The sequence below is a fragment of the Aulonocara stuartgranti genome (genome assembly GCF_965226115.1).
Source record: "Aulonocara stuartgranti genome assembly, chromosome: 14".
NCBI classification, from domain to species: Eukaryota; Metazoa; Chordata; class Actinopteri; order Cichliformes; family Cichlidae; genus Aulonocara; species Aulonocara stuartgranti.
In genome coordinates this window covers 6448918-6465551 of record NC_138950.1, presented here as the reverse complement: position 1 = coordinate 6465551, position 16634 = coordinate 6448918, and the positions used below count along the sequence as shown (strand labels likewise).

Sequence of the window (16634 nt, the reverse complement as noted above, 5' to 3'; positions counted from 1 at the left end):
GGACTCACTTGGTTTTTGTCTCCTTAGGGCTCGGTTCCTCCTCGGTGGTCGCCATGGGGACTTTAAATTCATGCCCCCGCCTGGTTATGCGCCATGCTACGAGGCTTTGTTGCCTAGAGAGAGGATGCGTCTTGAACATATCAAGGAGTACAAGCATGACTTTAATGGTGTGCGCAATCTTCTGGGTCCTACTCTGTCCCTCACTCACACATCTTTCACCCCCTGCCCTGTGGACACAATTCAGGTAAAATCCCCTCAGCTAAAATCAGTATTCGATGTCTTTGTTTCTTTTCGTTTTCTGACTTTCCTTTAATTTATAGATTGTCTTGCCACCCCACTTGGAACGTATCCGAGAAAAACTGGCAGAGAATATTCACGAACTCTGGGCTATCACTCGTATTGAGCAGGGCTGGACCTATGGGATTGTGAGTATGGTGTCAGCACTGCAGAACAGATGCAACTATACGAGATTAGTGGTTTGACAACATCAGCTTTAAGTGGTTTGGAGCTTTTAACTGTTAAAAGTTAATATGACTGTTAGAAATGCTTCAAAATGCTTTACACAAGCAAAAAAAAGCATGAACTAACATATACATATATAAATTTACACACATTTATAAACTGTGGGTAAAAAAACTATGATTTTTCCCTCCAGTTTAGGGATGACAACAAGAAACTCCACCCCTGTCTGGTGGACTTCCAAAGTCTGCCTGAACCAGAGAAGAACTACAATCTGCAGATGTCTGCTGAGACGCTCAAGTGAGTAGCAGGTTAGATTTGAGAGATTTAAAGGTCAGAGGAAAACGCTTATGTCCCATTATTGGTGAACTTGTGTCTTTACTTTATTATCCCGCAGGACTCTCCTAGCACTGGGTTGCCATGTTGGTATGGGTGATGAGAAAGCGGAGGAGAATCTAAAGAAAATCAAGCTTCCCAAGACGTATGAAAACAAAAGATATTTCTTATTGTTTCGTCATAATTTTATACTTTAACTATGCAGATCTAAATGTAACCATATCTTTCTGTTAGCTATGTGATGAGCAACGGATACAAGCCTGCCCCGCTTGATCTCAGCCATGTCAAGCTGACACCAAACCAGAATCAGCTTGTAGAAAAACTGGCAGAAAATGGGCATAATGTTTGGGCGAGGGACCGAGTACGGCAAGGATGGACCTACAGCATTGTCCAGGTGATGATTTCCCAATCCTTAGTGGATCTTTTATTTATTGGTGGATTGTCTGTCTTAAAGTACACAATCAATCACTTACAATCACATGCATTGTATATTTTTTTCTTTTCTATATAAAGCTGCATTTTTTACACTTTTCAGGACATTGTTAATAAGCGTAACCCTCGTCTGGTACCTTACAACCTGCTGGATGAGAGAACTAAGAAAACCAACCGAGACAGCGTTAACAACGCTGTCCGTACACTCATTGGCTATGGCTACAACATTGAGCCTCCAGATCAGGAGAGCAGTAAGTAATCTTTCCTCATGTGTTCGCTAATTAAATGCACAGTATCTTTTTTACACCACCTTTTTTGTCTTTCTTATTCTTATCTGTCATGTTTTCCCTCTTTCACTGCAGCTGGCCATGGCCTTGAGAACACCCGTGGGGACAAGGTGCGAATCTTCAGGGCAGAGAAGTCGTATGCTGTCACCCAAGGAAAGTGGTACTTTGAGTTTGAGGCAGTCTCAACAGGGGAGATGAGAGTGGGCTGGGCACGTCCTAATGTCCACTCTGACACTGAACTGGGAGCAGATGAATTGGCCTACGTCTTTAATGGCAATAAGGTTAGTCACTAGGGTAACATTAAAAATCGAATTTAGACTTGTTAACTTGGTCTATAAAAAATTATATTGTGTAAATGTTTTCTAAATCATTCACATCTTTTTGAATGGGTGACGTGGATCTCAAACTATTAGAAATATTGAATTTTGAGGAGGGAAGTTCTTTAAGTTGTAGGAATAGAAAATATCACACTGTCTTTATTATTTTTGTATAGCTAGGAGAAGGTTGAGGTTTCGTAAACCTGAGGCAAGATGTATTAGTCAGTAGCTAAAAAAGGTTACTGTAGCACACTGTAGCTGGTGGAAATGATGTCTCTGTTTTTGTGGAAATAGGTAATATTTTATTTGTTGTAACCTCTTCCAGGCCCAGCGATGGCATATTGGCAATGAACCATTTGGCCGCCAGTGGCAGTCTGGTGATGTCGTTGGCTGTATGATAGACCTGACTGAGATGAACATCATGTTCACACTCAATGGAGAAATGTTGATCAGTGACTCAGGCTCAGAGATGGCTTTCAAAGATATTGAAATTGGGGATGGTGAGAACTGTTTTTTTTATAGTACCAGCATTAGCACCAATAACTAAAAGTTACTGGTGCCAGTTTGCATTATAAGCAGCAGCTTGAAAAAACTATTAACTAATTCCTTCCCTTTCATGCTACCCACCAGGTTTTATTCCAGTGTGTACCCTGGGTCTATCTCAGGTTGGAAGGATTAATCTTGGTCAAGATGTCAGCAGCCTGCGCTATTTTGCCATTTGTGGCCTGCAGGAAGGATTTGAACCTTTTGCCATCAATATGAAGCGAGACATCACCATGTGGTTCAGTAAAAGTTTGCCCCAGTTTGGGCCTGTGCCTGCTGATCACAACCATATTGAGGTAACTATTCAGAGACATGTGTAAAGTTTAATAAAGTTAGAACTTCAAAATGAGTGATTTCTGTATTTTTGTCTCCTAGGTCTCCCGTGTTGACGGGACCGTGGACAGCGCCCCCTGTCTGAAGCTGACGCACAAGACGTTTGGGTCGCAGAATGCCAACACTGATATGATGTTCCTTAGACTCAGCATGCCTGTGCAGTTCCATGAGACCTTTAAGATCCCGGCAGGTACCACCCCTCTCACCCGTGCCCTTACTATACCTGAGGAGGAAGTCGCAGTGGTAGAACCTGACTCAGAGTTTGAAGTTTTGAAAAAGTCTGCCAGTCGCAAGGAGCAGGAAGAGGACAAGAAGGACCCCTCTGTGCCTAAGGAGATCTCCGTGGAAAATGAGAAGGACACAATGTCAGAAAAGGGAAAGAAAAAAGGGTACGTTTGTCAGTTTGTCACTGCAAAATAATGAAACTCTTCTGGACTGTTATGGTTGCTGGTTTAATATAAATTAAACAGAACAATCTCAATCACCTTCTGTTTTATTATATTTATTTGTTTTGTTTGATTTTACGAATATTTGTGCTACATACCAATAACTGAAGTTGTGATATTTGGCTTGTTCTTTTAGAATGAAATCCACTGAAACTGTAAAGCAGTTAGAAGCCTTTAAAAAACACTAATTCCAAATGTTATTTATCTTCCGTGGACAACAGATTTTTCTCCAAAGCCAAGAAGGCAGCCATGACACCTCTTGCCCCTCCTCCTGCTCCTCCAACGGTGCCACGTTTGGTGGAAGACGTGGTCCCTGATGACAGAGATGATCCTGAGATCATCCAAAATACCACCACTGTGAGATTCACGTTATTATTTGCTACAGTTACACATATTATTACCTGAGATTTTGTCAATTTGAATGATGGCTTTAAGTTTTCATGTAATCTGTAGATAATAAAATAATATGATTTCTTCTTTTTTCCCCCGTCTTTAGTATTACTACTCTGTGAGGATCTTTGCTGGGCAGGAGCCGTCTGGTGTTTGGGTTGGCTGGGTCACTCCTGATTACCACATGTATGATCAAAACTTTGACCTCTCCAAGGTCCGCAGTGTCACTGTCACAGTGGGAGATGACAGAGGCAACATACATGACAGGTTAGTTTTTTTCGTGCATAAATTTTTATTATTGCTGGCCAATCATTGAGGAAAACTTATAAATATATTTTTTATGTATTATTTATTTAATCTTAATTTAATCTAATGACATTTAGGCTAGATTTGTTTATTTAAATGCTGTGGAAGTAAAGACAAACAACACAAAGAAATTACAAATTAAATATGCCTTCATATTAATTTGGCATTGCACCTAAATGAATCAAGCTTATTTCCAGCTCCATATTTTTGTTCTGGGACTTCATTAGAGCAGCTTTATATGCTTTACAGTGAAAAAAAAATTATGGATCTTACTTACTTTGAGATGCAGCCTCTCAGTTCATTATCTGTTTAAGCTCGTGTCTATTTAAGACCCCCTCATGCTAATTGCCCACTTTTCCTCGCCTGGCTGCTGCAAAAAGTCAATTTCTTATTCAAAGGAGCTTGCAAAGAAAAGCGTCTGGACTTCTTTAAGTTGCTTGAAGACATTTCACCTCTCATCCGAGAAGCTTCTTCAGTTCTAAGGTCAAATGGTGGAGAGTCCCAGATATAAACCTAGTGGGAGTTTCCCCCCACAGAGGGACAAAAGGACCCCCTGATGATCCTCTAATCGCCTGAGCCAAGGTGTGAAACTGAAGGACAGACGCAACAACATTGTCATCCCCTATGTAGCCGGTGTATCAGAAAAACTCAGGAGGGTTTTCTCCAAGCATGACATCCCGGTGCATTTCAGACCCAGCAACACGCTCAGACAAAAACTGGTTCACCCGAAAGACAAAACGCCAAAACACAGACTTAACAATGTGGTGTATGCTGTACAGTGCAGCGAGGAATGCCCAGACCTCTACATTGGAGAAACCAAACAGCCACTTCACAAGCGCATGGCACAACATAGAAGAGCCACCTCCACAGGACAAGACTCAGCAGTCCATCTGCATCTTAAGGATAAAGGACTCTCTTTCGAGGATGCCAATGTTCACATTTTGGACGGAGAGGACAGATGGTTTGAAAGAGGAGTGAAAGAAGCCATCTATGTCCACTGTGAGCGACCATCTTTGAACAGAGGCGGTGGTTTACGACACCAACTCTCTGCCATCTATAATCCAGTTTTGAGATCCCTTCCCAGACGCCTTAACGCCCACTCACATCCTGGGCCATCTGACCTCAGGAATTCGCATGATAAGGTGGGGCCAGGTTTCACAATGAACACACCCGAAACTCTGGCTGATTGGGACCCACACCCAGTTTCACACCTTGGCTCAGGCGATTAGAGGATCATCAGGGGGTCCTTTTGTCCCTCTGTGGGGGGAAACTCCCACTAGGTTTATATCTGGGACTCTCCACCATTTGACCTTAGAACTGAAGAAGCTTCATGGATGAGAGGTGAAACGTCTTCAAGCAACTTAAAGAAGTCCAGACGCTTTTCTTTGCAAGCTCCTTTGACTACGATGACCTGGATGACTGAGAACCTTCACAGACAATTTCTTATTCTTAAAAAACTCATATTTTGTAGAAAATACAATCATCAGGTTACTTTTACATATGCTGAACTCATTATTTGAAGCTCTATTCATATTCACAGTGTATGACAGAAAATAAAATAAAGAAAATACAATTCAAAGTTAGTTAGGGTTCTATTTTGCTTACATCTACTTCTTTTTTTTGGTTTGTTAGTTACTGTAAAGAATTTTGATCAGCAATAGTATTTCAATTGAGACAGATGAGTTTAACTGGAGTGAGTTTCATTACAGCCGTGTTTCTTGCTCATTCTTTGCAGCATGAAGCACAGTAATTGTTACATGGTGTGGGGAGGGGACCTGGTCAGCAATCAACAGACCCGCTTTAGCCAGGAGGACATGGTGATTGGCTGCCTTGTTGATCTGGCAACAGGTCTAATGACTTTTACGGCAAATGGAAAGGAGATTAATACTTTCTACCAGGTAAGGGAAAGTCAAATAGATTTATCTGTGTTTTTTATTCTTTGCTTTAAATGTATCCTGATGAGCTATGTGACAACGCTATGTTCTGTCAGGTGGAGCCGAACACCAAACTCTTCCCTGCAGTTTTCGTTCAGCCGTTCAGTCAGAACATGGTGCAGCTAGAGTTGGGCAAACTCAAGGTCAGATGGAACGGTTTTCACTCTCTTTTGCAGCTGCCTTTTCTTAAAGTGTCACCAATTTAGAAATGTATGGTAATGTAAGTCAGACCCACGTTGGTGGTCTTTGGGAGTGGAGCACGGTCCAATCTTGCATTGCAATTCTCCTACTTATCTCTTTTAATATTGGACCAGATGTTGTCCATCATTTATTAATGATGATGTTTGGTGTTTTTAATAAAATGAACCACTATTTTTTTACCTGTACCTTCACATCTGAATTTCTGTATTTTTCAAATCTAGTTGAATTTATTTTTTCCTTCAAATGACAGTAAGCTCACCTCTACTGTATCTCTCATATCAGAACATCATGCCTATCTCAGCTGCGATGTTCCACAGTGAACGTAACAATCCAGTCCCTCAGTGCCCCCCGAGGCTGGATGTCCAGATGCTGACTCCAGTTATCTGGAGTCGTATGCCAAATCACTTCCTCAAACCAGAGACGGGCAAAGTAAATGAGCGGTTAGGCTGGATGGTGGAGTGTGTTGAACCTCTCATCATGATGGCACTGCACATCCCAGAGGAGAACAGGTCAGAAACAGAATGTCGATGCAGAAAACTCTTAAGTTTAGAGTTTTCATATAGCATTTATGACATTCCTGCTATAAATAATTGAGATAGCAGCAGATCAGCAATCCCTACATCTTTTAACTTTATCATTGCAAATGTCAGTTACTTGTTATACCCGATGTATTTAGAGATGTCAGAGGAAGAAGCTATTTTCTTTTTTCCGCATTAAGAGAGCTGAAAACCAAAAAATACATTTTTTTTATCATGAGAGTGTGATTTAAGAAAGGGAAGGTAAATATATAGAGCGATTAACATATAGTTATTACAAAAGATTTGTCATGATCATATAATGCATACAATGCAATGAAGTTGACTTTTTTTTTCCACAGATGTATTGATATCCTGGAGCTGTCAGAGCGTCAGGATCTGATGAAGTTCCACTATCATACACTCATGCTCTACTGTGCTGTGTGCGCACTTGGGAACAACCGAGTGGCTCATGCATTATGCAGTCATGTGGATGAATCCCAGCTTTTCTATGCTATTGAGAACACCTACCTACCTGGACCTCTTCGCAGCGGCTTCTATGATCTGCTTATCAGCATTCATCTGGAATCAGCAAAACGGGCACGCTTGGGAACCAACAGGGAATTCATTGTTCCCATGACCGAAGAGACCCTCAGCATCAAGCTCTATCCTGATGCAATAAAAGCCCACTCCTTACCTGGTGTTGGTCTCACTACCTGCTTACGGCCAAAGCTGCATTTCTCATCCATCAACTTTGTTGGCACAGACCCTGATTTGTACACCATTAGTCCTGTCTTTCCTCTACAGGTAAGAAACAGGAGACAAGGTGCATTAAACCAAAAATCTTAAATGTTTTCTGCCTTTACTTACTTGTTATTTTGCTTCTGTAGGAGCTGAAAACAAAGGCGATTAACATGTTACGAGAGGCTGTGCTGGATGGTAGCCAGGCCATGCGGGATCCAGTAGGAGGCAGTGTAGAGTTCCACTTTGTCCCAATCTTGAAGCTAATCAGTACACTGCTTATTATGGGCATCTTCAATGATGATGACACCAAGCACATTCTCAAGATGATCGATCCCAATGTTTTCAGTGGAAAGGAAGGGGAGGAAGCTGAAGAGGGTGGAGCTGCTGAAGGAGAAATTGAGGAAAAGAAGGAGGAGGAATCGGAAGAAGCAGCCGAAGACGAGCTTGAGGATGAAGGGGTTGGGGATGAGGAAGAGGAGGAGCTAAAAGAGCTGGAGAAACGAGAGGGTGGGGAGGAAGAGGCTGAGCCCAAGGAAGAAGGAGAAGAGGAGGAAAAGGACAAAGAAGAGGCTAAGAGAGGAAAGGTAGATGGAGAGAAAGCAGAGGAAGAGAAGGAGTCAGAGGCAGTGGAAGCAGAAGCACAGGAGGAAGACGAGGGTCTGGAGGAAGGACTGCTACAGATGACGCTGCCAGAGTCTGTCAAACTGCAGGTCATTGTGATGTTTAAACTATGACTGCTTTACAGTTTCACAACTGATGTGGATAATTGTGTCAGAGGATCTCATATCATAAATTGTTTTGTTTTTTTAAATTATTAGCATTAGAACTTATGTTCCTGTCTCACCTTGCTCTTTCAGATGTGCACACTCCTGCAGTACTTCTGCGATTGCGAGCTGAGACACAGGGTGGAAGCCATTGTAGCATTCTCAGACCAGTTTGTCCATGATGTTAAGAGCAATCAACGTGTCCGTTACAACCAGCTAATGAGAGCATTCACCATGTCAGCTGCTGAGACTGCACGCAAGACCCGGGAGTTCCGCTCGCCTCCACAGGACCAGGTAATAACTAATATTATCACACTAAACAAATGTCTCATAGGCTCCAGGTTTGAATTAATTTAGATGGTATTTCTTAGTTGATATTCATCTTTGAAAAGTAAAAACTTACACTGAGAACAGTGTAACTTAACAGTTTATCATCAGATCTAAGGATTTAAAGATTAATTATAATGATTAAGTACAAACCATGTACTTGATGACTTAATTATTAGTTCTTGAGATCTGATGATAAACTGTTAAGTTTCCCATATGCTGTTCAGACGACAACAAAACGAACCATATTTATAGCAAAAGACACACAAAATATCCTGATATAGCTGCTATAATGTGCTCTCTGTTAAGGTTCTTATGCTAACGAACTTCAAACACTTGGAGGATGAAGATTCTCCAGTTCCCGAGGACGTGCGGGAAACACTGGCAGAATTCCACAATGACCTCTTGCTTCACTGTGGTGAGCATTTTTGTGTAATTATGAATTTCTTCAGGTGTGAAAAGCTGTTTATGGGTGTTTAATGCTGTTGTCACATTTTTACCATAGGTATACATATTGAGGAGGAACCAGAGGAGGAGGAGGTGGACACTTCACTGAGGGGCAGACTTGTTAGTCTGGTAGACAAGGTTAAAAGCCTCCGTAAGAAGAAGGAGGAGGAGGAAAAGCCAGAGGTGGAGGAAGAAGCAAAACCCAGTAAGATTAACACTTAGATTACCTGTGAAACAGTTGAAGGACCCGATCTGCATTTTCTTTTTAGCTTTAGGGTAAGAGTTAAATTGAGTTTATAACACGCTCTTCCTTCATTTCACCCAGGCACCCTTCAGGAGCTGATCTCCCACACCATGATCCACTGGGCTCAGGAGTCTTTTGTTCAGAACCCTGAGCTGGTGCGACTGATGTTCAGCCTTCTACACCGACTGTACGACGGTCTTGGCGAGCTGATCCGAGCACTGCCCAAAGCATATGCCATCAATGCCGTGTCCGTTCAGGACACCATGGAACTACTTGAGTGTTTGGGACAGATCCGATCACTGCTCATCGTCCAGATGGGTCCTGAAGAGGAGCGGCTTATGATCCAGAGCATTGGGTTAGTGTGGGGGATAAATAGTGTATACTTTGGAATTTAGAGTTAGTTTGTTACATTTTGAGTTATAATAATAGAACATGTGATGTTATTTTATTAAGTAATGTAACACTGATGTATGGCTTCTGTTTTTTTTTTTTTCAGAAATATCATGAATAACAAGGTGTTCTACCAACACCCCAATCTGATGAGAGCTCTGGGTATGCATGAGACTGTGATGGAAGTGATGGTCAACGTGTTAGGTGGAGGAGGAGATTCGAAGGTAACTGTGATTTCTTCAAGCCTTTCACTTTCCAGGCCTGCAATTTATAACACAGCACACATCAGACATTATGCATCTGAGAAAAATGTTTGTTTTTTTCTTGCCCAGGAGATTCGATTCCCCCAAATGGTGACCAGCTGCTGTCGTTTCCTGTGTTACTTCTGCCGTATCAGCCGACAGAACCAGCGTTCTATGTTTGAGCATCTGAGCTACCTGTTGCAGAACAGCGGCATCGGCTTGGGTGAGTCCCCTGTTACACTGTTTACTGTACTCTGTGTATGGCTTATTATGGACAGATTTTATTTTTAAATCTTTTTTATTTTGAATAATCATGAAACAATTATAATAAAATTTAATTCACTGAAGCATGCAGGTAAGACGTTTCTAAATGAGTTTTAATGTGCTGGGATCTTTATACCAGGTGATGAATGAATAAACTCACTGATTATATCCCTATGTAGGCATGCGTGGATCCACACCCCTGGATGTGGCTGCAGCCTCCTGTATTGACAATAACGAGCTGGCCTTGGCTTTACAAGAGCAGGAACTGGAAATGGTTAGAGAGAAATTTTTTTTAAAAAAAAAGGCTATAGTGGAACTGTTATCTGATAATCTCTCCTTTTGGTACTCACACGAGGTAGGTGGTGACATACTTGGCAGGCTGTGGACTGCAGATGTGTCCAATGCTCTTGTCTAAGGGCTACCCTGACATTGGCTGGAATCCTTGTGGCGGCGAGAGATACCTGGATTTCCTCCGCTTTGCTGTCTTCGTTAATGGTTGGCTTTGATTATTTTATAATGATGAGATTTGTAAGTAGTCGCCACTAATATTTACCTCCTCCTACAACCTACTCCCCTTAGGAGAAAGCGTGGAAGAGAATGCCACCGTTGTGGTGCGTCTGCTCATCCGTCGCCCTGAGTGCTTTGGCCCAGCCCTGAGAGGAGAGGGTGGTAATGGCCTGCTGGCTGCAATGGAGGAGGCCATCAAGATATCAGAGGATCCGGCAAGAGATGGGCCCACTGTTAAGAAAGACAGGCGCTTCATGTAAGGGCTGGCGCAGTGGCAGTGAATTCGATTTTTGTTGACAAAATAACACCAACTAACAGCTTAGACAAATCACTGTGTAGTTTCACAGCAGCACAACAAATTTTCTTATAGAAAATAACATTATCTGGATTGGCAGGTTTGGTGGTGAGGAACAGCACGAGGAGAACCGTGTGCATCTGGGAAATGCCATCATGTCCTTTTACTCGGCTCTCATTGATCTGCTGGGTCGCTGTGCCCCAGAGATGCATGTAAGTAGAGCAGCTTTTAACATATTTCTATCCCTCAAACCTCCAGGAAGAGTGGATCTGTGGGTGTTTGATTTGTAGGAGTTAGTTTCATATAGCACAATTTATTTATTTTTTTTATTTGTAGCTGATCCAAGCGGGTAAGGGTGAAGCTCTAAGAATCAGGGCCATCCTGAGGTCTCTGGTGCCTATAGAGGACCTGGTTGGAGTAATCAGCTTACCTGTGCAGATTCCAGCATATGGCAAAGGTTGGATAAAAAGTTATGCTGATACAGGGATGTTTTGTAATAATTTAAAAAATGTGGCGCCCTACTTCATAAGGTTTTTTTTCCTATCTAACCACAGATGGCCAGATTATTGAGCCCAAGATGTCTGCCAGTTTTGTGCCAGACCACAAGGCCTCCATGGTGCTCTTCCTCGACAGAGTGTACGGTATTGATAACCAGGACTTCCTGCTTCATGTGCTTGAGGTTGGCTTCTTGCCTGACATGAGAGCTGCAGCTTCTCTGGATACGGTGAGAAAAAAAAGGCACAGACCTAACAGATAAAATTTCCTTCTGTAAATTCTAGATTTCAGTACAAAGTCTGCATATTGATGTAATTTGCTATAGATTCCCTTTGATATAGTTAATGTATCCGTCTGTCTTTAAGGTAATGCAGTGAGTCTAAGCAGTTTTTTGTCTTCTCTGATTTTAGGCGGCATTCAGCACAACTGAAATGGCCTTGGCTCTGAACCGCTACCTCTGTTCGGCTGTACTGCCTCTTCTTACAAAGTGTGCGCCATTGTTTGCTGGAACAGACCACCGGGCCATCATGATCGACTCCATGCTCCACACAATTTATCGCCTGTCTCGTGGCCGAGCCCTTACCAAGGCTCAGAGGGATGTTATAGAGGAGTGTCTCATGTCCCTCTGCAAGTCAGTATTTAAAAAAACCCTCTCTGTATAGCAAATGCTAAATAAGCAAGCTGAATAACTCCAAAAAGGAAGCCTTTATTTTCTATTTGTTTAACCTTTATTCAGCCTGGGGAGGTTTTCGAGACATTATCTCTTTTACAAGAAAGATCTAATGATAACGGCAAATTCACAACAAATTACAAACTTTGAAGTGAATGATGAAACGTGCCTTTTCAAACAGTTTTAAACTTACGGTGATATCCACAGATACCTTCGACCCTCTATGCTGCAGCATTTGCTTAGACGGCTGGTGTTTGACGTACCCATCCTCAATGAATATGCAAAGATGCCTCTCAAGGTGAGTCTTCTGTATAACAGCGTTCTGTTTGTTTGTTTATATAATCTAATTTTTATATCACATATGAATTGAATTGCTTCAGCTGCTGACCAATCACTATGAGCGCTGTTGGAAGTACTACTGCTTGCCAAATGGATGGGCGAATTTTGGGGTGACTTCTGAGGAGGAGCTGCATCTTTCTCGAAAACTCTTTTGGGGAATCTTCGAATCGTTGGCACACAAGGTGGGAGATGTTGTTAACCTTCCATAAGTGCACATCGTTTAAGTTAAGGAATTACTAACTTGGCTTCTCTAATATGAATTTAAATTCTAGAAATTTGATGCAGAGCTCTTCAAGATTGCCATGCCCTGCCTCTGTGCTATAGCTGGAGCCATCCCCCCTGACTATGTGGATGCCAGCTACTCCTCTCACACTGAGAAAAAGGCCTCTGTGGATGCTGAAGGCAACTTTGATCCAAAACCAGTAGAGACCACCAAGTGAGAACTGAAAGAAAGACTGTTTGATGTTATTTTAGTGCATTATTGCTTTTGGAAGAGAGTCAACGTGTACCTTGTCAGTGATGGATAGTTATAATTACATATTTGAACAGATTTTTTAAAGATTGTTTCCAGTTTCAGTTGTATTTGTCATATGCAAGCTAGCACAGGGTCTATGGAATGCTGGGACTGCCATAATGAATGAATGAATGAATGAATGAATTAATTAATTAAATACACCATTAAATAATTAATTAAATGTGTCAATAATTGAAAAGAATTCATTAAAATGGGAAATAATTGATTAAATAAATATTTAATTAAATTTTATATATTAATTATTTATTTATTTACAATTGTAATCAATTATTGCCACAATTAATTAATTTTTTAATGGTGTATTTAATTAATTCATTATGTCAGTCCTGGCACTCCATAAGGGTCAACATTGCAATAAAATGTATTTGACGAGCAGCAGACAGTCACACAGCAGTTAAAAAAATAAAATAATATATATATATATATAGTGATCGTGAGAGAGAATATATATATATATATATATATATATATATATATATATATATATATATATATATATATATATATATATATAACTGTAGGACAGCTTCTGAGTGCATCCTGTGGAGTGTGGTGTGTGCGTTTAAGTGTTGCTCAAATCTTCAAGTGCAGTTATGAATGTAACTGAAAAGGAAGATATAAACATCTTACATGAAACTACACTGTAATTTCTATAAAGTCATAGTGGCATTCTGAAGTTAAGTTTAGATATTAGATTATTTGAGTAACAGTAAATATGACTAAATTTTCAGCACTATCATCCCAGAGAGACTGGATCCTTTCATCAACAAGTATGCAGAACACACTCATGATAAATGGGCTTTTGAAAAGGTCAGTAATAAGGGAATAATGTAAGCAATAATGTTTTTTAAAGTATTATTTGTAATAATTGCTTAAATCATTTTTCAGATTCAGAACAACTGGACGTATGGAGAGGTGCTAGATGAGAATGCTAAGACTCACCCGATGCTCCGGCCATACAAAACATTCTCTGAAAAGGTAATGATTTTTCACTTGTTTTAGTCTGAAGCTTGAAATTCTGAACACTTAATCATATCTAACCTTTTGTAGTGTCCCTGTGTTCCATTAAATATGAGGATGCCAGATCTTCTTAATTAGTATTCATTACCCATGGACCTTTTGACTATTTTTGCATGATTATTGTTATGGGCATTCATAGTATAGCTTAGTTGTTAATTGTAAAGCCCTCTACCTCCTTTTCTCAGGACAAGGAGATTTATCGTTGGCCCATTAAAGAATCCGTCAAAGCTATGCTAGCATGGGAGTGGACCATAGAGAAAGCAAGGGATGGAGAAGGAGAAGTCGAGAAAAAGGCCGCCGCCACCACCGCCACGCGCAAAATCTCTCAAACTGCTCAGGTAAAAGTCCATATAGGAATGCAAGGTTTTTACATAAGTGTAAAAACAGAACATTTGTGGATCATGCAAAATGAATTTTCTCTTGGCCTAATTAAATTGGGGAAACAATGGAGTTTCTCTTTTACTGAAAAACTTCACATGGACACTGTTACACACAAGATCTTTTTTTAAATTGTCTTCAGGCCACTTATGATCCGAGTCACGGATACAGCCCTCAGCCAGTAGACATCTCAGGAATGGCCCTCTCCAGAGAGCTGCAAGTATGTCTCTTCTGGTCAGATTTTCCCCAGCATTTATAGGTCACACAAGTTGCTCACATACCTTTAAAGAACTAGGTAGAATAATTATTTATTTTCTTTCCACATAGTCTATGGCTGAACAGCTAGCAGAAAACTATCACAACACCTGGGGCAGGAAGAAGAAGTTGGAGCTACAGTCCAAAGGCAAGAGTAGTTTTTATTACAGTAAACTGGGAGTTTTCTTTTTAATGATATGTTGATTTAAAAAATGACTTGTGCCCTTGCTAGGTGGTGGTACTCATCCTTTGCTCGTGCCTTATGACACATTGACGGCTAAGGAGAAGGCCAGAGACAGGGAGAAAGCCCAGGACCTGCTCAAGTTCCTCCAGCTTAATGGATATGCTGTGACGAGGTAAGCTGGAGCTCTCAGAGTTTAAGATTAGAGCTATCCATTTTTCTCTTTCAACTCCTTCCATATTTCCTCCATCTTTTTTTCCACTCCTAGAGGTCTAAAGGATATGGAACAGGACATCTCCTCCATTGAAAAGCGTTTTGCTTATGGCTTCCTTCAGAAGCTTCTTAAATGGATGGACATTGCCCAGGAATTCATCGCTCATCTTGGTACTGTGATTGAACACACATAGATTTTTGTACTTATACTGTGTGCACTGCTGTTTAGACCAGAAATAAAGTCAGAAGTGGTTTAATTATTATTTTTATTTTTTCTAACAGAGGCTGTAGTTAGCAGCGGTAGAGTGGAAAAGTCACCACACGAACAAGAAATCAAATTCTTTGCCAAGGTGAGCTTCTTTATTCGTCGTACTTTTTTTCAGATGTCAGAGGGTGATAGTTGTAACAGAATCCTGTGCTGAAGTTGTAGGGACTGAAAAAACTGCCACAATTTGTGTTTTTGAGAAACACCTTTTATTCTGTAGCTTTACTAAGCAGATACTATTTATAATTGGATATTTTATGCTGGGTTATTTTTTATAGATCCTCTTGCCGCTGGTAAATCAGTACTTCAAGAACCACTGCCTGTACTTTCTCTCCACTCCTGCCAAAGTATTGGGCAGTGGAGGTCATTCCTCAAATAAAGAGAAGGAGATGATTGCGAGGTATGTGTCATAAAACCATATTTTTAAAAAAATCAATCTTACCTTGAATTATGTGTCCTGAAAAAATTGGCATTTCCTTTCCCTTTAGGACAGTGTGATAGTATCTGTCCTCTCCTTCCATGTCCCTCCATCTTTCTCCTGTTGTGTGATATCCATGATCTCCTTTACTTTCCTTTTGCTTTATGTGTACTTCAAACATTTTTCCTGCCTTGTTTCCCCTTACTATACTCCCTTCCTCTCTCCCTTCCTCTTTTCTCCTCCTACCTCAGTATCTTCTGTAAGTTGGCTGCTTTGGTGAGGCACAGAGTATCTCTTTTTGGTAAGGAAATTGCATGATGTCATGCCCTGTCACCATCTCTGTATTTGTTTTCCTGTGTAATTTCTCTTTATTACAGCGTTTTATTTTTTTGCTTCTTCCTCCTCCCTACCTTTACTTTACATACTAATCAAACTAATAAATCATCGTCACCTCCTCCTAACTTACCAGTTCTTCTCTTCTCTGTCTTTAGCTCAGCTTTTGCTTGGCTTTAATGTTTGCTGTAGTTTGTCTTTGATTTAAAAGGTATCCACAAAGTTAGCATGAATGTCTGTGACGGCGTCAGATATCCACTGGTACTGTACTGCAGCTTTGTCGTGTCTTATCATCCTGGCTTATATGAGACAATGAATGCTTTGTTGTCATTTTACTCCCCTTCACCACCATATGTCTTAAGTAGACTGTCATTGTTACATGGCCAGTGGACAGGTGAGCTTGTCTCACCAGCACAATATGATCTTCCACTTTAAACGTGCCCAAATAAAACTCTGTGATGGTGGCATTGCACTTAAGAAACTGTTTTTAACAACTTTTTATGCTCTTTTCTTAAATAATAATTATTGTTGTTTCAGCTATGTATTTAACATTTGTGATTCAGAAGATTCAGACTTTACCGTTGTAGTGTAATTGTGAGTTTGCTCAATATTTCCCAACAAACTGTATACCAGGTTTAGAGCTAATTGTGGCATTTGCAGTAATTTGGGCTCTTGTAGAGCTGAAGGATAGCACTGACAATGCACCTTTTTTGTTATGTTTTCAGGAACGGATGCCCCTGCAGTGGTAAACTGCCTGCACATTCTCTCACGATCACTGGATGCCAGGTAGATCACAATATACCCATAAA

At 40.8% G+C, this 16634-nt stretch overlaps 1 protein-coding gene across 8 annotated transcripts in view; it reads left to right on the top strand.

Moving 5' to 3' along the window:
* Positions 1-16634, top strand: part of ryr1b (ryanodine receptor 1b (skeletal)) — a 67287-nt gene that overhangs the window by 26447 nt on the left and 24206 nt on the right. For all 8 annotated transcript variants that reach the window (XM_082503918.1, XM_082503917.1, XM_082503916.1 and 5 more), the window contains exons 21-64: positions 28-244; positions 321-425; positions 656-759; positions 857-940; positions 1030-1189; positions 1331-1478; positions 1590-1795; positions 2157-2331; positions 2462-2670; positions 2750-3096; positions 3375-3510; positions 3650-3810; positions 5585-5747; positions 5840-5926; positions 6267-6493; positions 6862-7306; positions 7390-7953; positions 8101-8301; positions 8644-8752; positions 8840-8986; positions 9107-9380; positions 9522-9639; positions 9748-9880; positions 10101-10195; positions 10281-10416; positions 10501-10684; positions 10824-10935; positions 11060-11180; positions 11278-11447; positions 11629-11849; positions 12096-12186; positions 12269-12409; positions 12500-12663; positions 13494-13572; positions 13651-13740; positions 13968-14120; positions 14303-14380; positions 14488-14563; positions 14648-14771; positions 14865-14980; positions 15092-15159; positions 15353-15474; positions 15744-15793; positions 16551-16611. In XM_082503918.1, coding sequence (XP_082360044.1) covers positions 28-244; positions 321-425; positions 656-759; positions 857-940; positions 1030-1189; positions 1331-1478; positions 1590-1795; positions 2157-2331; positions 2462-2670; positions 2750-3096; positions 3375-3510; positions 3650-3810; positions 5585-5747; positions 5840-5926; positions 6267-6493; positions 6862-7306; positions 7390-7953; positions 8101-8301; positions 8644-8752; positions 8840-8986; positions 9107-9380; positions 9522-9639; positions 9748-9880; positions 10101-10195; positions 10281-10416; positions 10501-10684; positions 10824-10935; positions 11060-11180; positions 11278-11447; positions 11629-11849; positions 12096-12186; positions 12269-12409; positions 12500-12663; positions 13494-13572; positions 13651-13740; positions 13968-14120; positions 14303-14380; positions 14488-14563; positions 14648-14771; positions 14865-14980; positions 15092-15159; positions 15353-15474; positions 15744-15793; positions 16551-16611 — 6972 coding nt within the window. The remainder of the gene's footprint in view (positions 1-27; positions 245-320; positions 426-655; positions 760-856; positions 941-1029; positions 1190-1330; positions 1479-1589; positions 1796-2156; positions 2332-2461; positions 2671-2749; positions 3097-3374; positions 3511-3649; positions 3811-5584; positions 5748-5839; positions 5927-6266; positions 6494-6861; positions 7307-7389; positions 7954-8100; positions 8302-8643; positions 8753-8839; positions 8987-9106; positions 9381-9521; positions 9640-9747; positions 9881-10100; positions 10196-10280; positions 10417-10500; positions 10685-10823; positions 10936-11059; positions 11181-11277; positions 11448-11628; positions 11850-12095; positions 12187-12268; positions 12410-12499; positions 12664-13493; positions 13573-13650; positions 13741-13967; positions 14121-14302; positions 14381-14487; positions 14564-14647; positions 14772-14864; positions 14981-15091; positions 15160-15352; positions 15475-15743; positions 15794-16550; positions 16612-16634) is intronic.